The sequence below is a fragment of the Paroedura picta genome, chromosome 4 (genome assembly GCF_049243985.1).
Source record: "Paroedura picta isolate Pp20150507F chromosome 4, Ppicta_v3.0, whole genome shotgun sequence".
In the NCBI taxonomy this organism is placed as follows: domain Eukaryota; kingdom Metazoa; phylum Chordata; class Lepidosauria; order Squamata; family Gekkonidae; genus Paroedura; species Paroedura picta.
Genome location: NC_135372.1, coordinates 113,837,507 through 113,860,764, shown reverse-complemented (window position 1 = coordinate 113,860,764; position 23,258 = coordinate 113,837,507). Strand labels below are relative to the sequence as shown.

At 42.7% G+C, this 23,258-nt stretch overlaps 1 protein-coding gene across 10 annotated transcripts in view; it reads right to left on the bottom strand.

Moving 5' to 3' along the window:
• The window catches only part of CHD6 (chromodomain helicase DNA binding protein 6), a 128,581-nt gene that overhangs the window by 38,356 nt on the left and 66,967 nt on the right, over positions 1-23,258 (bottom strand). For all 10 annotated transcript variants that reach the window (XM_077335241.1, XM_077335234.1, XM_077335242.1 and 7 more), the window contains 17 exons: positions 18,629-18,776; positions 17,071-17,220; positions 15,680-15,745; positions 15,265-15,323; positions 14,708-14,825; positions 12,999-13,085; positions 11,512-11,646; positions 10,747-10,868; positions 10,292-10,535; positions 9,849-10,025; positions 9,013-9,156; positions 7,905-8,160; positions 6,124-6,334; positions 4,688-4,883; positions 4,037-4,201; positions 3,689-3,868; positions 2,562-2,672 (listed from right to left, as the gene is read on the bottom strand). In XM_077335241.1, the coding sequence (XP_077191356.1) occupies positions 2,562-2,672; positions 3,689-3,868; positions 4,037-4,201; positions 4,688-4,883; positions 6,124-6,334; positions 7,905-8,160; positions 9,013-9,156; positions 9,849-10,025; positions 10,292-10,535; positions 10,747-10,868; positions 11,512-11,646; positions 12,999-13,085; positions 14,708-14,825; positions 15,265-15,323; positions 15,680-15,745; positions 17,071-17,220; positions 18,629-18,776 (2,569 nt within the window). The remainder of the gene's footprint in view (positions 1-2,561; positions 2,673-3,688; positions 3,869-4,036; positions 4,202-4,687; positions 4,884-6,123; positions 6,335-7,904; positions 8,161-9,012; positions 9,157-9,848; positions 10,026-10,291; positions 10,536-10,746; positions 10,869-11,511; positions 11,647-12,998; positions 13,086-14,707; positions 14,826-15,264; positions 15,324-15,679; positions 15,746-17,070; positions 17,221-18,628; positions 18,777-23,258) is intronic.

Here is a 23,258-nt window from a genome sequence, read left to right as displayed (position 1 = left end):
CGGACACGACTGAACGGATAACAACAACATTAAAACAATTTAAAACAAATAACAACTGTAAGCTCCACTGTTTTCACCCCAAGGGAACAGTCAATTGTCAATGTACTGACTACTGAAAGAAATACAATATCACAGTTATAAAGTTTCCCTCTATAGCATGCTGTTTGCACAGGCCTCAAGCTGATTTTTCACTGTGAAGCAGTGTTAGAGAAATCAGAAAAGGAAAAAAAGTAGATCATTTTAAAAAGAAAAAGGCTTAATTGTATGCTTGGATTTTACATTCCCACAATGTCAGTTGATTTGATTTTACATCACAGAGAATTTAAATTGCTAAGCATAAGAACTGAGGATAAATTGCATCTAGTGCTTAATTTAGAGACTGTTTTAAAATTGAAACAAGTACTGAACAATCAGCTGTTATAAAAATTGTACTAGCTTCATTCAGAATGTTAAAACTAACTTCAGTCACTGTATTTTGCCTTTTTACATATCTTTTGGAAGCAGCTACATTTACTTCATTAAAAGGCTTTCTCTTCTCTTGCTGACTTCATCATCATTCTATGCAACACTGGGCTCTACTATGCAAATGTACTTAATGAGTACAAAGCATGCGTGCATTTGCGTGATGAAGAATACTATCCTGCTGACTTATGGCTGTTCTGTCAACTTATTCTGTTGTTCTTTTTTATTGTTATATAGTGTTTTATATTTTGCTGCAAACTATCTGGTGGTTTCTGTAGTAGACAAAAAGGGATATAAAATAAAAGTTTTAATAAAGAAAGAAGGGAAGGATAAGCAAATTTTGAGAGACAGGGTGCAAATTGATGAATTTAACAGAGAGCTCTTAATCACAGCTGGCCACCTCTAAGAGCAAGGGCAGAGGCAAAAATCTATGTCAGATCTACATATTTGTGTAATTCTGTGTCATGGCCCCATCTCCAGAGGGTGCCTCTGCACCACTGCCTGAGCTCATTCTGCCAGCTCCCTCAGAGGAAGAAGTGGAGGAGCTGGAGCAAAGCAGCAGGATGCTGCTTAGAGAGGCAAGTCCCGATAGGGAGACACAACCAGGACTCAGCCAGACAAGCACCATGCCCTCTGCACCAGCATTACCTCAGCCTGCAGCAACACCCCTGAACAGCCCAGACTCATCTCCAGAGCGCAGGGGGGAATGCAGGAGGACAACGTTGGCAACACGCAGGAAAAGTGCTCGGCTTAGACTAAAGCAACAGGGTAGGTTGGGCTCAGGTGGGGCTCATTCATCGGAGGAAGGCTGAGTGCCAGGTGCAGCGACTTGGTGTGACAGCTCAGCTTGTTCTTAAGCACAGCAGAAGTGCTTCTCAGTGTGGTTGCAACCTTATGCACATGTCCATCCGGTGCCTTGACTGGTTTCCTGCTCTGTGATACTTCGGTGAAGCTCTGTTTGACTGATTCCCAGCTTGACCTTTGTAAAGATAGACAACTCTTTCGGTTCTCCTTTGGACTTCGTCAGCTAACAATTCCTGATAAGACCCGGACTGGACTTTTGACTACTCTCTGGTACGTACTTTGAACTTGCTTGACTCAGTAACCGTGCTTGCCCTTGCAATAACACTGCGTGTGCCTGGCTAGGACAGCACAATCTGTGACTGTTTTCTAGGATTTTTAAAATGCAGCACAAGCACTGGGGATATGATGTCAATGGGAACAATAACATCCATGGAAAATACATCTTGGCCCTTTCCCTCTCACTCCATTTCCCTACTATTAGCTACCACAGATGCTTTTATCAATTTTGAGGAAATCTTTAAAAAGTATTGCGGGAAAATCTTTAAAAGTATCTGCTTTGCATGCAGACGGACCCAGGTTCAATCTCTAGCATCTCTCCTTAAAAGCAGCGGTCCCCAACCCCGGTCCATGGACCAGTACTGGTCCGTAGATCAGTCAGTACTGGGCTGTGGCTCCTCCTTGTACTCCTTCCTGGCTGCTGCCTCAGGGGCTGCCTTGCCACTCTGCCCCAGCTCACCTTTGGTGCTCTCCAGCAGCCGCCATGGCTGGGGCTCCCCCTCGGCATGGCACTGCACAGCTGCTGCTGGCAGCACCCCCAGCAGGTGGCGGGAAGTCAGGGGCGCCAGCAGGAAAGCAAGTGGAGCAGAGGCTCAGGCGGCAGCGGCAATGTCCCTTGGCAAAAGACTACCCCCTCCTGGGCCTCAGTAAAATTATCAAGCGTTGACTGGTCCCCGGCAATAAAAAGGTTGGGGACCACTGCTTGAAAGTATCAGGAGGGCAAGTGATTTGAAAGACCTCCATCTAAGATTCTGGAAAGCCAACACCAATCATAGCAGACAGTATTGACCTTGAGAGACCAATGATCTGATTATACCATAAAGAAGCTTCATATGTGGATAGATAGCCAAGAAGAGGTTTATTATTATTTAATTAAAATAGTTTTATGCCACTTTTTCACTCAACTTGTCTCCAAGGTTGTGAACAATTAAAAACATTAAAACAAATATACATGCACACTCCACATCAAAGTAACTAACAGAGTTTGCAGCAAACAGCTGTTTAGGCAGTAGCAGTACCTTTTCATTTTTCGCGTCTGTATCCAGCTCTGCTATTTTTGCCCATTTCTGCCAGAAGTTGGGATCATCCAATGAAATGTCAGTTCTGTTCCCAGAAGCAACAAAGCTGGCCTGGGAGTGAAATGAAAGTTAGCAGAGGCATGCCTCACCCAACAGTAGTAGCTGTACATTCCTTGTGCAGAGCCACAGTGGCATGTCTGCATTGACCGAAATAACACCAAAGCACAGCTGTAAAACTGTTAATTGAAACTACAGTTGGACCAGCAAGTGACTTTCTGCTCCATAAGGGCATGAAGACCTAGGATAACAATACCCTATTTAGAGCCTAGCAGACACCAGAAGGAGCTCAAAGTAGGTTTTCTCGAGTGATTCTACTACACTGGGCACTACATTTACCTTCTTGGACACAGTTTAGAAAGGATTTATTGACAAGCTGGGATGGGATTTTTTAAAATATGGATCACATTAAAATTGGGAATAGTGGAGACAAGTGACTTAAAAGGTAACAAAGACAGCTAAAACCAGAACCTTTAATTCCTGCTCCTTGAAAACACTGTTGGAGATATTGTTCCGCAAGGCTTGCAAAGTGGTTATTTGAAAAGAAAGAAGCCCTGCACAGAGATTTCACTTGGGTAAGAAAAGCAAAGAGCATATCCCGAGCTCAAGGAAGTGGACATCCTTGCTGGATAGAAACAATCCATAAGAGTGCTCCATCTAGCCATGCAGCTATACTTGATCAAAGGGTGATAGTCCTCCCCTTCTTTATGACTGGTCCTCATCACACAATCGCAATTAAGATTTATAGCAATACTATTCATCTAATTCCACCACACCTCTTCAGCAGCCATCAATGGTATCACAGAAAGAAGATGGGATTGTAGCTGCTTGAGGGATTCTGAGGATCAGTGGGGTATGAAGGCAGAAGAGGCTTAACTTTTTACAAAAAGAAATTCTTCCCAGAAACAGGGAGAGGCTTTGGGGAAAAAAACAACCGTGGAAAGCTACAGCTGAAAGATTTCAGGAAAATATTCTGCTTTTTATCCATCATAACTAACACTACTGATCAGTAACCAGTATCCTCACTTTGTGGGCCTAACTTGTTTCTGCCCCAATGAGAGCAAACTAACCTTGGAAAATGTAGAACCCTTCCCCTCAGTCTGAATAGTGATGGTCTGCGTTCTCCGTTGCAGGATCTGATCAATATCTTCCTCACAGAATTTGGAGCCTTCATCTTCCTCATCCATAAGTGCCCCATAAGCTCCCTTTCGCAACAAATCTTCAACTTCCATCTTAGACAGCTGCTGAACCTGCCAGAGACAAGACAGTGATCCCTCAGATTCAATTTAGGACGGGGGGGGGGGGGAGACAGGAACTCTGGCAATTTCTACAAACCGGTAACTGAAGAAATTTTGGACAGGAACAAAAGGTAGCCACAGGTCCTGAGTTCCTGAGTGCTACGAGGCTCCCTCCCTTACCCCATTGTTGCCACCTTTACGGTTGATGTCCTGTAGTACGGCTTTGTCCAAACCCAGCTTCAAGCTGGCCTTGTCAAACATCTCTCGCTCATAAGAATTCCTGGTGATAAGGCGATAAACCTTCACTGCCTTGCTTTGCCCTATCCGGTGGCAGCGAGCCTGAGCCTATGAGAGAAAGAAAGTGCAAGTAACACTTGAAGCAGAGCTGGCAGATGAAGGGGAGGTCATACTTCCGCCAAGGAGAGCACTCTTCACACCACTGCCATACCCTAAAAGCCCCCCTCCCCCACAGAAGATTCTCCACAGCTGAAATCAGAAAGGAGGGGCTAATTGCCCCTCGGGGCTTCTGATAGCACAGATTGATATGAAAGATGCCAACATAAAAATACTTCAGAGCTTATTTTTACTAAAGAGCACCATAAAAAGAAGCAAATTTACAGATAAATCTGGAGTAGATAATAATTCTGGAAAAGTGTATGCTGTGGTAGATGCCTCTTTTCAAGTGCAGGAACACTGTTGCCTTCTAAGAAGCTGCATTCATTCCTTCCAGTTATATTTCATATACCCCCCCCCCCTGCAAATAAAACAAAGCTATGTGTATAGCCCTTTCATCCAGATGGTCTCACTCTAAGGCTTTCTGATGGCCAATACCTGCAGGTCATTCTGGGGGTTCCAATCCGAGTCAAAGATGATGCATGTGTCAGCAGCTGTGAGATTGATGCCCAGTCCACCTGCCCGAGTGCAGAGCAGGAAGACAAAACGGTCTGAATCTGGCTTGCAGAAGCGGTCAATGGCAGCCTGGCGTAAATTCCCACGCACTCGTCCATCAATGCGCTCATACGTGTATCTGTATAAAGAGGTGGACAAGGGTTGCTTTGGGAACAACAGAAAGGAATACCACCACCTGAGATCATGATCTTCAGTTTCCAATTGTAGGTGAAGAAAAAGCAAATCTATTAGGATAATACGTCAGATACTGTACAATCCTAAGCAGAGTCACACTCTGCTGAAACTACTGAAGTCTAAGGTCTTAGAAGTATATAACTCTGTTCCAGGTTGCACTTAGTCTGACACTTGGATAGCCTTGGGCAAAAGGTGGCCATCACTCACTGTTTAATGCTTGTGTGGAAGCATCATTAATAGGGTGGTTCCAAAGCTTGAGATAACATGTGTGACATCTTTTGAGCATATCTTAACACAGCCCGCGGCACCACGGGCGCTGCGGACTAAATAAAGCTGTAAGGGTTGTGTGGGAGGAGTTAGGGCAGGCTCGGTCCGGGATGAGCAAGGGTGCCGATTGGCCCCGATTCCCACCCTACTCACAAGGAAGCAACTGCGAGCCGCGCTTTGCGCGCAAAGCACCTCCGACGCGTCAGGCCGCCGGCCAGGGGAAAAAGGCTCCCCAGGCCCGGGGTGAGCCGCGGAGCGCCTTTCCCAAGGCCTGGGGAGCTTTTTTCCGCAACGGGGGGGAAGGAAAAAGGCTCCCCAGGCCCCAGGGAGCTTTTTTCCGCAACAGGGGGGGGGAAGGAAAAAGGCTCCCCAGGCCCCGGGGAAGGCGCTCCGCGGCTCTGCAACCCAGAAGACGCTGCAAGGGAGCCCGCCCGCTCAACGGTAAGCCACCTTTTACTCTGCCCCAGTCTGCTAGCGCCCATTGTATTTCGGATACAATGGGCTTTTTTACTAGTACATATATATAAATATAATGCATATGAACAATGAGATGCCCTAATACCTAATACCTCCACTCTTCCTTACATGTCTCTTCTACCTCTAGCTCCCCACTTTCCTTGGCAGTATAAACTTTGGAAAATGCCCAAGAGTTGGCACTTTTTCCAGTAACACATTCCAGGAGAATTAGCATGGAGCAGCAATTCTGCTTTGTTTTTCTAACAAACAGGGTGTTTAAAAGAGCACTTGCACAGAGGGGAAGGAGAAAACATCATATATGGCACAGAAGAAACAGTGTATATGACACACACGCAAAACCCAGAGATAAGAAAACAGACTGTCAGTTAAGCATGCTCTGGAAAGATTACATTGATTTGGGTGATGATCTCTAAGGTGAAAACTCCTTGGGCTCTACTGACCGCCTCTGGATGAGATAATCCTCCAGGATATCAAGACAGCGCACCATCTGGGAGAAGATCAGCACCTTGTGCCCGCCTGCAATCAGCTTTGGTAACAGTTTATCAATCAGCACCAGCTTGCCTGCTGCCTGGATCATTGCCTGCAACTGGAAGTCAAGAGCATCCGGGCTGTGTGTTTTCCGGAAATCCTCTAGAATCTTCTCCTCTGCCCCTGGACCACAGTAAAGAAAAAACAAAAAGGGGGTTGGGGGGAATCACCAGGAGCCCAATTTGGATAATGCACAGGAAGAAGGGTAGAAGACAGTTCCAGGTTTCTTTGGCACACATAAACGACCCATACTCATTCTACCTCTCAGTCATATACAGTTGGCCCTACTGTCAATCAGAATTCTGGAAGGATAGCCATGTTAGTCTTTTAGAATCATGGAATTGGAAGGGGCCAACTAGTCCAATCCCCTGCTCAGTGCAGGCTCATACTAAAGCATTCATGCAGAAAAAGACAAACAAGAGTCTTATTTATTATTTGATTTCTATGACTGCCCCTTTTAGCATAGCCATCTTGGGGCATTTTACAGCAATTTGATAAAACAATTCAATTCAGTAAAACCATTAAACAATTTAAAAGTTTTAGAAGTTTAAATCTTTAAACATGATTCTGTTCCCTGTAGCTGCCAAATGTAGTAATTAGCTCACAAATCAGATGGACAGGATGGGAGAAGACTACAGAGGAGGGCCCTTATTAATGATGTTTAGTAGATTCACTGACCTGACCCCAACCAAGCACCTGGCAAAAGAGTCCGTCTTGCAAGTCCTTTGGAGCTGTTGCAGTTCCTACAGGGTCCACATCTCTTCCAGGAGTTCATTCCACCAGCTTGCAGTTGGGGCCAAATGTACATCTCTTGGATCAGGGATTACCAGCATGTTTGCATTGGTGGAGCAAAGCACTCTTTGGGAAGATATTATCAGGCGGTCCCTCAGATACATCAGTCCCAGACCACAAATGGCCTTAAAGGTAAATACCAATACCTTCAATTTGATCTGGAATTCAACTAGAAGCCAGTGCAGCTGCCTGAGTGCAAGTTGGATATGGGCCCTCCAAGATGTTCTAGAGAGGACTCAGGCCCTGCATTCTGGACTAGTTGCAATTTCTGGGTCAGGGACAAGGGTAGGCCCCACATTTTGACAGCCAGTGTGGTGTAGTGGTTAAAGAGCAGCAAACTCAAATCTGGAAAACTGGGTTTGATTTCCTACTCCTCCACATGCAGCCAGCAAGGTGACCTTGGGCTAGTCACAGTTACCTTAGAGCTGTTCTCTCAGACCTCCTTCAGCCCAAGGGTGTCTGTTGTGGGGAGAGGAAGGTATTTTTAAGTCGCTTTGGGACTCCTGGTAGTGAAAACCGGGCTAAAAAAACTCTTTTATTCTCTTCTTCATCTTAAGGACTAACAAAATCTAGTCCACAAAAGCTTATACCAGAATATTTTAAAAAATTAGACATTATTGGTATCAAAAGGCTCCTGTTTTGTTTTTCTGTGCCAATCATATGTTTTTAACTATGTCTCAGATCACTAATTGTAAGCACTAAGCAGGCCATATCATTTATGTGAAGAGAGACCCAAAGAAGACCCTGCTCCTCTATTACAAGGAAGATAAACAAATTCCTGTACCGAGGAAAGTCCCACCTTCCTAAATGATTGGCAGAGAAGGAAGTGTGGTAGCCATCACTTCCCCCGTCATAAAGGCCGAAGGTGTTGCAGTAACTAGCTTCCAATCCTCCTCCTTACCATTGATGAGGTAGGGGTGGTTGCAGCACTTCCGCAGCTCCATCATGGTGTTGATTAGGTTGGGCATGTTATGCTGGTTTGCACCCTTGGATAGGAAGGTGAAATTCTTCTCCAGGATAGCCCGATAGTATTTCTTCTGGATATTGGTCAGCTCTACCTCGATGATGGTCTCTTGTTTGGGTGCCAGATTCTTTTCCACATCATCCTTCAGCCGTCGCAGCATCATGGGTTTCAGGAGGGACTGGAGCTTCTTAACCTGTTAGGATAGAAAGAAAGACCGCCTATAATACTGCTTGTTAACTTATCCAAAATAAGCAAAATCTGAATAGTTCTCAGTGATGACATGTGTGTTGGTGAAATTTGGAATTTATCTGAACCCCAGACCTGCAAATTTTAAGGGCACAATCATTTTAATGGCCTCCTCTGCTCCCTTCTGCCAGTGTCAGGTAGAAAAAACCAAAGCACGCAAAGATACTTGTGGCTAGAAATGTAGTCTGTGTGTGCAGAAGGCGAGTAAGCATAGACTATGCACTCTAGATATGAAAAATATGTATACTTATATGTATAAGCACAGATGAAATGCAACAAATGTATCTTAGAATTATGTATTTGAGATTTGCTAAATACTCCTAAAGTAAATCACATTAATCTATGTATACTGAGGCACACTGCAGGTCTTTTCCATGAAGGATGAAAAGATATAGCTGAAGGAGTACTGTGTGTGCGTGTGCAGCTATGTGCACAGATGTACTTTGGTGGGGCATCCTCTATTTAAGAACATGTTATTTATTATTTACTTCATTTACAGTTTGCCTGCCTTGCAGAGCCTCAAGCCAAATTACACAGTATAAAACCATGCAATCAAAAAGTGTGAGACATTGAATATACAGGGAATAGGACTAGAATTAGAAAAATTAGAGACAATCCCCCCAAAGTATCTTGTTCACAGTTTGACTTATTCACAGAGTACCACCTTGTACAGGAACCTAGTTGCTCAAGCAGTTATCAGCACCACTCAGCTTGCATTGGTAGTGATTTCTAATACTGAACTAAGCCCCTGTCCTGCTCATTAGCATACAATTAACTCTGCAAAAACCCTTCTGTATACCTGCTCCTCAGTCTTGAGGTCCCCAAACTCCTCCAGGAAGGCAGTCTCAGATGGAAACTGCTGTGGCTCCAGGAAGTTAAGCAGGCTGAAGAGTTCCTCCACAGAGTTCTGCAGGGGTGTCCCAGTCAGTAGCACTTTGTGTTCCTGTTCACCATACAAAGAAAAATCAGGGCAGTTGCTCAAGTGATATAATAGAAATGACTGCACTTCTGAGACTAAGGCAGTGGACTCAGAGCAGTTTGCAAGTGGGTTCCTCCCCTAGCATATCAAAGAGAAAACAGCTTCTAACATGTTCTTACATCATCTTAGGGGAAACACTGGCTCTTCCAAACCACTGCCATCTAAGGAATGGGCAAACACCCTTTGCCAAGTCAAATGGCTGTGAGCCGTTTTCCTACTGGAAATCTCTTCCAATTTCAAGAAACTTGCTGTAAATGGGACCATGAGTAGCCACATGGATTGACCTGTAGGAGAACTGCAGTGATGGAACACAAGTGTCATATTTCAAAACCAGGGTGGAGAAAAGCTGTGCTGTCCGTCTCTATTATGCATGTGAAGAAAGCACTATACAACTAGCAGGCATCTGTAAGATCATCTTTCCTCTGTTGTCTTTTCAGAGCTGTACAATGATGAAAAACAGCTCTTTATGGAACGTCACAAACTTCAGGGCATGTGCTGCACTACAGCAGGGCACAGAAGTGACTGGTTACAGGCCACAGCACTAGAAATGAGTACACATACATGTAGTACCTCTCTCAAGTACATGCTAATTGGTATCCTTCATACATTCCTACCATTCACAAGGATAAGAATCTCAGTTCTCACAAATTTCTCACCAAAGACATCAGCTTCAGTCCTTCCAGCAACTTGCAGTTCCTGTTTTTAAGCCGATGGGCCTCATCGATGACCACACAACGCCACTGGATTTTCTTCAGCTCAGGGCAATCAGCAAGGATCATCTCAAAGGTAGTGATGACCACATGGAACTTAAAGAGCCCATGAAGAGGGCTGCCCTAAGGACCACCAAAACAAGAGGCAGATGTTTATTCTCTAGTGTAGAGAAAAATCCCTTATTCACGCAAAACCCATGAATTACACCAATAAATGCAGAACTAAAGTGAGGAGGGATCCAACAGCTACCCTTAGGGACTAGACAAATGACAATCTCAGCCCACTCACCCTGAAACATCACGGGAAATTCTGCAAGGCACATTTCCGTTGGAAGCAAGCAGTCAGAAGCAAGGGCTCTTGTTGTCTATGATTTGAACGAATCACATACCTGTGCATCACGGTATACCATCTCATACTGCTGGATCATCTGGCGGCTAATTTGGCTGCCATGGTACACAATGGCATTCATCTCAGTCCATGTGCGGAACTCCCGCTCCCAATTTGTGATGGTTGAAAGTGGAGCAATGATGAGAAATGGACCTCGAAGACTCATCAGGAAAATCTCATAGAGGAATGTAATTGACTGAATTGTCTTCCCAAGACCCATTTCATCAGCTAGGATGCAGTTCTTCCTATAGAATGAACACAAACAGTCATTACAAGCCCCAGGAAGTTCACCACTGAATAAGAACTTCTCCTACTATTCCTGCACCAATGTAACACATCCAACAGACAAGCCTCTTTACTTGTTGGCGCCTTCTCACTTCCTTAGAAACTTACTGCCTCAGCATTAGGTCTTGGATGACATCCACTCAGACTGACTCACTGGTGTCCACAACCTACCTGTTATACCAATTAAACAGCAGCCAATTCATTCCCTCCAGCTGGTACTCCCGTAATTGGTTATTGTTTTTATAATCTCGAGACTTCCCCAACTTTTGCCAAGTTTCAGAGGCAGGGCGCTCCTAGAAAGGATAACCAGAAAGAATAGTGGACCAAATTTTTCTTTATACTTTTCTCTTATAAAAATGAGTAAACTATATGTAAAAGAAAAACCCATCCACCTGGCTGGCTGAATTATATCCTCATACACGCTCTCAGCCTGTATATCAACTTTTTTTGAGAAAAAGGTAAAAAAAATGGAAAGGGGCAAAACCAGAAGCAGGCTGATCAGACAGGAAAGGTTTGGAATTCCGACTGTCATTCAAAGAGGGAAGAGATCTACTCATCAAAGCAGTCCTGTAGTTTGTGCTGTAGAAGATACTCAGAAGCACCCTAAAGAGCTTGCAGCACAACAAAGATGAAAGAGCCCCCATAAAAATGTCTGTGACTAGCCAATAGCAACACCACATGAATCGCCAAGGCCAGACAGCATATACTATATGAAAGATCTGGATGAAAACAGGGAAAAGTTTAGTAACAGAAAGTTATTGGTCAGCGCTGAGTAACCTCAGTAAAGATAACAAGAGGAAGACCACGGCACAAGCACCGCCATGAGAAAGACTGCCAATTAATCAGCAGTACCAAATACTATAACCTTCAATTGCACCTGTTCTGTACTAGCAGCATTGACCTGAATGAACGATCAGTTTATTCACAATTTCTTACCAAGGGTTTGATCTCTGGTGGGACTTGTAGAGATTCAAACTCTTTTATCTTCCCTGGATCAACATCTTCTTCCAGCTCCCAAGTGCTTTCCTCGTAGGGCAATGAGCACCACTTTACCAGGTAGTGAGTCACCTCCTGCAACCCAGGTGGGGGGAAAATGCACTGAGCATTCATAAAAGTAACAAACAGCAAGTGACAAAAGTCCTCACAAAATCTTACTGTACACAAACCAAGAGACATTGTAAAGCTAGAAAAGTTTGCTCAAGCAAACTGAAATATCAAAAAAAAAAATTAGGATCCCTAACAGGAAGGGATTGGGAGAGCAGCCGTGCCTCAAAGTTAATAGGCGTGCAACAGTGTAAACATTAACCAACATGACATTACAGCTTGCTGTCATGAAAAGCTACCTGGAGCAGAGGAGGGGCTTTGCTTAAGCAAACACAAACCTTAACTCAGAGGTGTAGAGCTATCCAGTGGCTGTTGGTTATGGGATTTAAAAGAATACCAGGCTAGAAGGAATTCACTTTATGGAGAAAGCTTCATCTTAGCTTGATAAGGAAAAATCATGGTATGCACTTTTGATTTAAAATTTTAATGTGCACCAGTGGACTATGGGGGCTGTAGTAGAAAACAAAGCAGACCATATAAGATTAAAGTCTGCCTCCCAGTCAATTGAAAAACAGATATTTTAGGGTATGTGTATGCCCTTCTCCTGGAAGAAGAGGCAGGCAGGTAATTTTTACTGCAAAAACCAGGAATAACAAGGACCTTACACAAACACTACAGTGACCCCTTTGCAGCAGCATGTTCACACTTTTAATTGCCTGGAACTGCCATTTTGATCCCTCACATTGGCTCCAACCTGGGGCTACAATACTGTGTAGAACTACTCAGGTAGTCATGAATCAGATGTAAAAGAATCTGTAGTTATGTGTTGATTGCTAGGCAAAGAGAAAATGTGCACAATTGTTGCACTGAAAATATATTGTTGCATTGAAAATATATATGGGTACATTTGTGTTTCTGATGTACAGAAACAATTTAAAGAAATTTCCTGAGCTCTCCAGCTTCTTTTATGTATAGCTCTCCAAACTTCTTTTTAATTCATGCCACACTTCATACATTCCCCTTAGGTCTTGATGCAAACCTCATGCATAAACTACAAGGCAGCCAGTAGTTCAATGTTGATAGGAGAAGAAATAAGCGTGACTTGCAAGAACCTGGAATTTGCCTCACATAAACCCTGCATTTTACTTTTTATTTTTGGCACTGGGATTGCTGAGTCATGGGATAAAATTACTCAAACTTCTGCAAATAACCATAGTATAACATCCTTGAGAACTCTCAAACAAATGGAGCCAAAAGCTTATAGTACTGTGTGTTGCTAAGAAGCTCCTTCTGCATTCTATCTTGCAGTTAGACATAACACTAAAGGAACTAAGAAGCTGTGAGCTGCAAATAATAATCATGCTGAGAATACCATCTACCTCCCCAGTATCGGCATCTTTTGTGTGAGCCACCTCCAAGATTCTATCAACCTCCACGTAGTCTGGGTTAAACAGGTCTTCGTCAGGCTAAAAGAGCAGGGAATAAAATAGCAGAGGTACAGAGATAAAAGTAGATCAGACATTGGGAGGTCACAAAGAGCCCCTTCTGCCATTATGCAGGGTCCTGTCAGATGATCATGGCATAAAAAAGCCTCTGCAACATCCTTCTTTATATATGCAGGGAATACATCTGGAGCTGAGCAAGGACTGATGATCCAGCAGCATTTGGTCTGCCCACTAACTTGCTTGCACATAACCTAAGCCACAGGAAAAAGCTCTCTAATAACCTCTTCCACAGCAAGAACAGAGGCTCAGGAAGGGTCCTCTCCTTACGAACCTCAGCTACTGACTCAGGGGCTGATCCATGCAGCAGAATGAAGGAGAAATCTCTCACCAGAGTTTTGAGGTAGAAGAATTAGTGGTACCAGTAGGAGTGTGCAAAAAAAAAAAAAACCAACAACAACCCACAAACACACAGAGCAGTATTTTTCGGGTATACACTGTGTCAGATGGGAAACTATTAGAGGCCAGACTGAAACACCAGCTAACAGTTTCCTATCTCCACAATAACGTTCCTAATACCACCATGCAAAATAAAGCTGTGGCATCCATCTAAGGAAGCAGTATTTTCTGGCACAAATCATCCATAAAGCAACGCCACAGATTTGGGAATGTGCAAGATGCCGTCACACAAATCTTGCATCCCTGCAATGTATTTTTCATCAAAATGGACCACCATCACCCCAAATCCTTCCCAGGCTATGAAGAAACTGACAGTTTTATAAATGATGCTGGGGAAGCAACTCCAAAGCTCTAGGCTGTCAGCAGCCATTTGTGCTTTCCTGTGTTTCCGCTTACTCTCTACTAATAGTAATGGAAGGCCGAATGTAGAAGTGCGTTTGCCTAAACAGCAGAGCCTCTCTAAAATTGCATGTATTCTGGCATGAAGCGCCACAGATACCAGAGAGAACTGGCTTTCTTGCTAGAAATGAGTACTATCCTCCAAGCATCCTAGCAAGAAAGTCAATTTCTCTGGTAGCCACAGCCTTCGATGCCAGAACATGTGGGATTTTAAGAAACGATGCTATGTTCAGCAATCACACTTCCACAGTCTTCCCTGTGTTACTAACAGAGAAGCAGCTGCTCATCCTAAACACTGGGGAATAATGTGACACTTTCTGCCAGAAACACTTCACACTTGTGCCAAGAACCTTTTCAGACAAAGGGATGAATATTCTCAGGATTTACGGACACTGTTAGAAAGCAATTTCAATTTCATAGTGCCCTGATTTACACCCACCAGGGATGCATGAGGGAAGCCACAGGTAACAAGCCTAGCAGCAGAATAATAAATTCTGTGAAATGTTGTTCATATTGAGTGGGACCAATAGATGAAGCTCCTGCACAAGTGCTGGTATGTAGCTGAACAAATCGGATCATCCCCAAAACTATGTGTGTCACAGGTGGCCACATTTCTACTTTAGGGAACCTGGTTTCCTCCCTCCCTCCCTCCCTCCCATACCTGCACGTTGCTTGGAAATCTGACACTTGAAAAGGCCTTGCCAGCTACTGCAGACCTGACAAAGTGATGTATCACATATTTGGAGAAGGGAAAATGTCAAGACAAGCCTGTCAGTTCCACTGCTCACCTCAGTAAAAATGTGCTTCATCTGTGCCTGTTTGTTGCGAAAACGTTTTATCTTCTGGGAGATACGTGGATCCTTTTCCAGCTCTTCCATTATGGCCCATTTACAATGCAAGTAAGAACTGCAAACAGAAAATACAATTTAAGACATTAAGAAAAGATACCCTACACTGCCCACCTCAAAGAATAAGAGAAAGCAGACCTAGGGCATCCTTAACATTAGGATCTTAAAAGACATAACTGGAAATCAAGGGAAGGAGCAGAAGAGCACCCAGTGGCTGGCAGACAGAAGCCACAGGAAGTTGTCTCCTGCCGTATATAAAGAGAGTGAAGTTCAGATCAACCTGCTAATAAAGAAGGAGGTGGCAGGCACCAGACTTTCTACCCAAGAGGATGACAAAGCAGGGATAAAAGAGCCAATTCCTGCAGCAAAGAACCATGTTTTCCCTATCAAGATAAGGTGCAGAAGATTGGGTGGGTGCATGGAATACTCAGGGTGATCGTTGCAGTCAATGTACAATGGGAGCATGTTGGGAGAGAAATTTCACACACTATACGTACAAATTACGGTATTTTACGTAGAACTCCTCCTGTTCATAAGTCAGTCCTCCAGGGTGAGTCTGGAACAACAGAAAGTGGTAAGTATAATTTACAAGGAGAACAGGACAGGTACAAGGACCTCATTGCACAGCTAATGTGAGCTCACATGGACTGAGAACTAGTCTCATTTAGCAGAATGAGTGCAGCACAAGACAGCAGGGGTCCTCAAGCACCTTCCTGAATAGAAAGAGGAAGGGATGGGTTCTGTACTACGTTCCCCCCCAGGGCACCGAGTGCTGCAGGAGGAAGGTACATAGCTTAATAGCATTCTGCTGCTGACAGAGTTTACATGGTATAGTCAAGAGACTCAGCCAAGAACAAAGGGAAAGCCCTAGCCTGGAGCCTATTAGGGTCTCTACGACAAAATGTCACTTACCTCTTTCTGTACCATTCTGGAGGCAAGAATTTTCTCGATGATGTTAGCATCATCCTCTGGAGGTTCCTGTGAGTCCCAAGAGGAAGAGAATTTAGTTATAGCCACCTCCAGAGTCACAAAACAGCAAATATTAACAAGATGGACAAAGTTACCATCTCAAACTCTCAAATCCCATCGGAATTATCTGAGGGGTAAAGCCCTAGATTAATCCTGGGCTGTGATTTTACTGAACCTTGTTGGGAAAAGAACGCAGGACTGTCAACATTCCATATTACTCCTGACATCTACAGGGACAGAAGTACGGATAAGAGCTGAGAGCTGCTTGATACACTGTGCAACGCCAATGCTGCCAAGGTTATACAGAACTATAAATTATGCATAATTCCATATGCTAGTTCCACCCACACTGTTACAAACACCATGTTTGTCATTTTCATACATGATCCTTTTTTGTTTACACTTCAAAAATCTCCAATTAATTGCATTAATGGAATTCAAGCAAACTGAAGAACTGAAGCTCCAACCCAAACCAGACCTAAACCCAGATTAAAATAGGTTGAAATAATCTGTCTCCATCAGGAAATTACATAGTCATCATCCTACCTAAGCACTTTGACCAAGAATGGAACGATGGCCACCATGTGATAATTTACATAAGTTTATTCAAATTTGGGGACTCATTCTTCAGATGGTTTCTAATTTTTCAAAGGCAGACTATACCATCCCTTGAAGAAGAACTAAATGGCTGAGAAAGAGACGATTTTCTCTCACATAATAATAGCAGGACACACTTCAAGCATCTCATAACATGAACTCTTTAAAGTGTCACTGGAATTTCACTTAACTTTGCTGCCATAGTCTAACAAATCTACTATTATTGACTTCAATAAGTTTAGACTGGAATAAGTCTAGGACTACAGTGTAATTCATTCTAATACTCTCTTACACAGAAATATACACACTGAAAAATAAAAGGGAAAGTCATCACTGTATCTCTATAACATATTGACCCCCACCCATGAAAATTCTTCCTTGGAAACTACAGTGGGACAAGGTAACTTATGAAAGTTCAGCTAACAAAATTCTATTCACTGTTCAGCCACAGGTCCAGCTATGTACATAACTCTTCTTTCAAATCGAGATAGAGTCCAATAGCAGCTTTAAGACCAACAAAGTTTTAAAGGTGCTATTGGACTCTATTTTTGTTGTGCTACTTCAGACCAACACAGCTACCCACCTGAATCTTTCAAACCTAGTACAACAACTAAAACATATACACACACAAGTCACATCGCTACTGCATTAGTCCTTCATATAAATAAATGAAGTCTCACAACAGAAACGTGAAAAGACAAAACCTTGTTTCCCAACCTCTGCTTGCCAGGCCCTACCTCTGCTTGCCAGGCCAAGGTAGATGCAGAGAGTGCAGAAGCCCGGCCTGCTCCCAGCACAGCTATTGTTTCTCCATCATCATCCACCACCTTGAAATCCAGGTCTTCATTGTACTTCCTGCGCTTCACCTGGCGTCCAGAGCGGCGCTTCTGCACATACCACACATAAACTACGGTTATATCCTAGACATTAAGCCAACCAAGTAACAACCAGGACAGGTCACAGGATAGGGAATGTGAATAACTCCAGAGGCACATACCTAGTGAATTTATATGATTCATTCCCATTCTTCCCTACACTACAAATAATATCACTGTGATTTTATACTCCACCTGTTCTCTCTCTAGGAGGTTGGAGGTGTAGAGAAGCAATGGGCAATCTAAAAACTGTGTCCCCACTCTGTCTGAATTAGAAATGTGGAAATGTATATATATATAACTTTATATTCAGTGAGACTGCCATATGTACAACACTGCTCACCCAGAAGGTAATCCCCGTTTTTTGGAGCTGCCTCTGAGAAGCACACTAATCCCATCACAGCAAACAACATACTCTTTGCTTCCTTGTTTAATTCTCAAAATCCATTCAACTGTTCTCCGTGCTTATTTCTTTTATCTTGCAGTCCCAGAACCCTCCCTTCAGCATTCCTTTCATCTCCCCTCTTCAGTGCCAGTGGCTCTTGCCCAGGAATCTTCTCAGGTAGCACGAGTGCATTTGGGAGCTGGCTCGTACACATATGTCCACAATTTGCTTCCTAGTGACATGATTATTCAGCAACTGACAATATGCGGCTGAATTCGTGAACTGGCATAAGGCAATTTTGGAACTTCTGTTCAGTTTTTTAATCTACAATGGCTCTAACACATACCAGCTCCCATCTGATGCTGCAGTTAACAAACAATGACCATACATGTGTGGAACTGCCCTGACCCATGTTCCATGATGAGGCTTGCCATCTTTTTCTTCAATTTCTTACCAACCTCCTGATAATATCTGTACAAAAGCTGTGTCCCCAACACACCCACACTCTCCGATCTGTTTTCCAATGCTGTCTTTCCCATTATGTGTATCCCATGCCAATTTCTACAGTAGGAAAATTCTTGGAAGCAGGAAGAACGTTCTCCTCATTCTAATTATGCCTCTGAGGTTGCATCCAGCCAACTGATCACAAGAAGTTGTGTGTGTTACACATGCACCCCTAGATGCCAACAATCCCATATCACTCACCCACAAGCAATAGCAAGCACAATGTCTTCACAGGCCTTGCTGCCCATATGAAAGGGTGGTGCATAAAAATGAGATCCTTTCATATTTAATGTAAAACTCCAGTCTGACAGCTTCCCACACTTCTGGTTTTGAATACAAACTGACACCCATAGAAATCCTTAGGGACTCCCAACATGGAATTCATTATAAAGAAGAAAATGTTCACATAAAAAGCAGGGACAATAATGGCTATATAGCAGCACAATTTACACACAGATTCATGGTATGAGTATCTGTCATTCTTCAAGACAGATCCATCTATAGCCACAAAGATGAGAGGGCCAAGCTTACCTGGCTGTCAGTGGATTCAGCAGACTCCTCAGGGCTCTGTCCAGACAACGAAAGGATGCTTTGATCTAGCTCCAGACTTTCCACTGAAGTGTCATGTTTCCTCTTCCCTTTTTTCTTCTTCTCAACAGGAGTTGGTCCTTGCTCTGTGCTGTATACACGAATTGATACATACAGTATTACAGTGCATCTCTCAGGAAGCAGGCTCAGCATGCAACTTCATGTTTAGCATTTCTGTACAAAATGCCACCCTAATACATCTCCCTTTATGCTATCATGATTTTGACAGCTGTACCACATCTCTTTGGGTCAACACCTTAGAATCCAAAGGATCATGCAAGGCATCAGCCATCATGATTTTGACAGCTGTACCACATCTCTTTGGGTCAACACCTTAGAATCCAAAGGATCATGCAAGGCATCAGCCAGGTCTTTTCAATGGTCTGTTCTCATCACAGCCTCTTTCTTAAAAAAACAACACCACTCTTGAAGGTCAAGAGATATCTCACAGGCTACCTTGAAGTAATATTGAGTGCAGTGTAAGAAAGTGTAAACATAAGGGAAAATCAGGCAAAGACTTGTATATGTCCAGATTAATTTTAGGCATGCAAACTTTGGAGTCCAGCCCACATTCTTCTGAGAGGACTATCACTGCAGAACTTCAGGCTTTCTGTGAACTCAGGCAGTTGTGCTCAACTGACATCATTCAAGAAATGGAAGCTGAATATTTGACAAGGGTTTAACTAAAAAAAAAACAGTTTTTTCATGTATTTGCCTTCTTGTCAGTTGATAGCACTTTTACAGAGCCTTTGTTCCATTCAGTGAGATAACTTTAATTATTGCTGCCTCCATACAATATGTGGGTATCAAATATTCTTGGTTTTATTTTGCCAAATGTGACAGCTGATTACTCTTTAAAAATAAGATTCGGGGCTGTTAGAAGCTGATGTTCTTAGAAGAACACCAAAATAGGGGAAATATTTTTCCCCGAAATGATAAGCAAAATTGGGTAAGGAAGTCAAGATGCAAAGAGAGAGGCATGCCAACTTGTCTACCAGAAAACTGAGCCAAAATAAAGGGGCAAGAGGGAATATAGGCTGGGATCAGAAGGTTTAATTAATTCCAGTATCAACAAGACAACCCAGCTACTTTTTGCAGAAGCCTTAACCAGACACACAGCTCTTGGAAGCACTCAGCTGGTAAATACAATGACATTGTTGCAGTCTCAGTTCACCTTTTTATCCAAAGTCAAATCTGGGCCAATATTTTAATCAGAGAGAACCAGCTGGCAGCCTGAAGTACTTTTAGCTCCCAGAAACCCTACAAAGCATTAGTCTAGATTTCATAAACTTTTCTGCCTACACAACTCAACACAGTGCCCTGGATGATAATTGTCCAAAAAGTAAACAAGACACAGTGAACATTTCAGATACATTTTATTTTACTGGTCACTCACACAAGGCCCATAGCTTAACTAACTCTTGAGGGTACCTTGGAGAAGCACATTTGTTCTTTGGCATCCCTCCCAATCATGTGATTATGGTTTATTCCACATATGCACACATATTCCTTTAGTTCAATCGTGAAGACTGAGGGGGTTGCACTGTAAGCAAAACATGCCCACCATTCTGTCTAGGTACATTCCTGGTCTAAATTATGAAGCTCCTCCAACACTACATGGAAGCAATCATGCTTGGTGATCATGTCTCCATTTCACAATGCATGAAAGTTAGACAAAGAAGATTTGCTTGCTTACCTAAGGTTCACCTACAACAGATAGTCCAGGAATACAGTAGCTAAGCAACCCTGTTTGTTTCCAAGAATATCAGCCCTCTACGTTAAAGGTATGCTTCATTAATCGGAGGATTTAAAGAGACTGAGATCCCTTTAAATTCCTTTGAGTCAGTTCATTCAAAGCCAGAATGGCCTTCTCCACTCCATGCCATGAAGTCACAGGGCTTGGAGTGAAGTCTGAAACATTTTAAAAGATCTTGGTTCCTTTAAATGTGTTAACTCCAGGTATCTGGCAGTACTGTGGGGATTTTTTAGGCTCAGCCATTTCAGTAGCCAGAAAAATCCCCCCCCCCCCCCAATTAACAGGTTGAAAATATGACAAGGTATTTTCAGGTTTTTTTCTAGCTCAGATTAGCCAAATCTAAACCCCAACTCTGCATCAATACATGTTCTATGGAGATTAAACAGATGGCAAATGGACAAAAAATTCATTCATTTCAACCAAGAGTTTATTCTTATTTATTTAAAACATTTATAAGCAGACTTTCTATCTTGTGGGACTAAGGCAGCTTGCAATGTAAATAAAGCAACAATTATTTAAAAAAACATATGTTGTTATATTGTTGTTAGTTGCAAAGTCGTGTCCAACCTATCGCGACCCCATGGACCCATCCTCCAGGCCTTCCTGTCCTCTACCATTCCCTGGAGTCCATTTAAGCTTGCACTGACTGCTTCAGTGACTCCATCCAGCCACCTCATTCTCTGTCGTCCCCTTCTTCTTTTGCCCTCAATCCTTCCCAGCATTAGGCTCTTCTCCAGGGAGTCTTTCCTTCTAATGAAGTGGCCAAAGTATTTGAGTTTCATCTTCAGGATCTGGCCTTCTAAGGAGCAGTCAGGCCTGATCTCCTCTAAGACTGACCGGTTTGTTCGCCTTGCAGTCCAAGGAGAACCACAGTTTGGCCACTCATGCTCTATGCCTTGTTTATTGTGTCCTCCAGGGCTTCTGGTAAGAAACAGTATGCTGTTCTAGATGAACTAATGGTCTGATCCAACAGGCTGTTTTATAGTTAATACAGATTCAGACAAGGATGTGCCACTGGTGTCTCCCAATATATACCATCTCAACAGAGAAATCAGCTTGGCAAGGTAAGCTATGGCTTTGCAGTACATTTATATTTTAATTAGAACTAAGGCAGCAAACTAAGGTAAGTCGTAACAAAACAGAACAACCCTACTAACCATAATATAGAGGCACTTTTGCTTAAACAATTAACATTAAAAATACTAAAAGCACATGCCTTAATTTTGCAAAGAACTCTTTGTCAGCCAGCGATATTCAAAGCAATGTTTTTTTTTAAACCTACTGTAGGGGGGAGTTAGGTTGGGGTGTTGCATTGCAAGTGGGTAACTTGGCACAGTTGAGTCTTCTTCAAAGGAAAACAGGGTTGAACAAGAACCCTGAACTATGTTAACTGGATTACAAACTGTCTGGTTTTGTTGAGAGGGGATCAGATTACACCTCTCTCACCAAGAGCAAACCCAGCACAAAAATGCAAAGAAACTGTATAGCATAGCACCTTCCCAGTTTGTTTCTGAAAACATTACCCTGTAGGTGCCTGTTTTAAAAGGGAGAACAGAAAAGTCACAACAGGTCGAGTTTATCAAATTATCTGTATAACTCCCAGAAATTTATATTAATTACTTGGATTTATATAACCGCCCCCCCTATTAGAAATTTTCCATTTAAAAACAAGGAACATGTTTCTTGTGCTTTATACTCCTTCACAGTGTGTTTATGTATTAGGGGTTTTTATTGGGAGGGGGGGTTATATGCTGTTACCCGCCACAAACCTTAGGGGAGTGGCGGGCTATAAATCCAAATGAAATCCAAATGGCAGTGTCTCAACCTACCACCCTCCTAGTCAGTTTCATTGGGGGGGGGAGGGCTTTGCTTTCTTTGGGATTCTTCTAAGAATAGTTTACTTTTGTTTTCTGCTATTTTAAGTTTAAAGGTTTACACTGTTATTTTGTGGTCTCCTGAAATGTTTTAGGATTTTTAATTTTATCTGCCTTGCATTTTAATTTTCAAAGAGTTCACACATGGGAAAGGGGAGAGGGTTCCAAGGTTGTTGTTTTCAAAAATTTATCTTTTGGCACTCTTGTGCCAAACTGTTCTACAGTTGTTTCAAAAATCTGTTTGAGTTTTGGGAGAAGTGGTTTATTGGGATTTTGGTGAGTTTCTGTTGGCTTGGAAAAAGTAACTGTTGTGAAGAAAAATTCTAGTTGGGTTTCAATACATTTACTGTAGGTAGGGTGGAGATATTTTAAAAACACAAACAAAATAAATTTTAGTTTACTAATTGTTCTCAAAACAAAACAATAATAGACTTTGGTCAGACTTCCAAAATAATGTTAGGTGTCTAACCTAACATTATTAGACGGTCTTCACCTATGTTTTAATTGAAGACAGAAGGCTTTTTAAAAATAGGGTTTAGGCTGACCTTTTAGCCTTCCAAAAAACTGAAGTCCAATTTTCAGAAAGACTAAGGGATTAGCTTAATTTTTTAAGGCTTTGCTCATAGATGAGGAAAAATAACATTAATTGAAGCTTTGAAAAAGAGTTCCATACTTTCAAGTTGCCACAAAGAAATTAGCCAGCTTCTTTTAGGCTAGAAAGTCGGAACCAGTTTTTTAATCCAATTGATGCAAGTCTAGGAGTAATTTTACAAAAACAAATAAGTTAGTTTGGAGGCTAAAGAAGGGAACTGCAGGTTAGTACTGAAGAGGGCGGGAAAAAGGGCAGCAGATCAGTGAGTCACATTCAGGGGCAGCTCCATCTATGTCCAGTTTTAGAATACAGTTTAGTACAGCTAGTTTACTTTTGTGAGGTAATTCAATG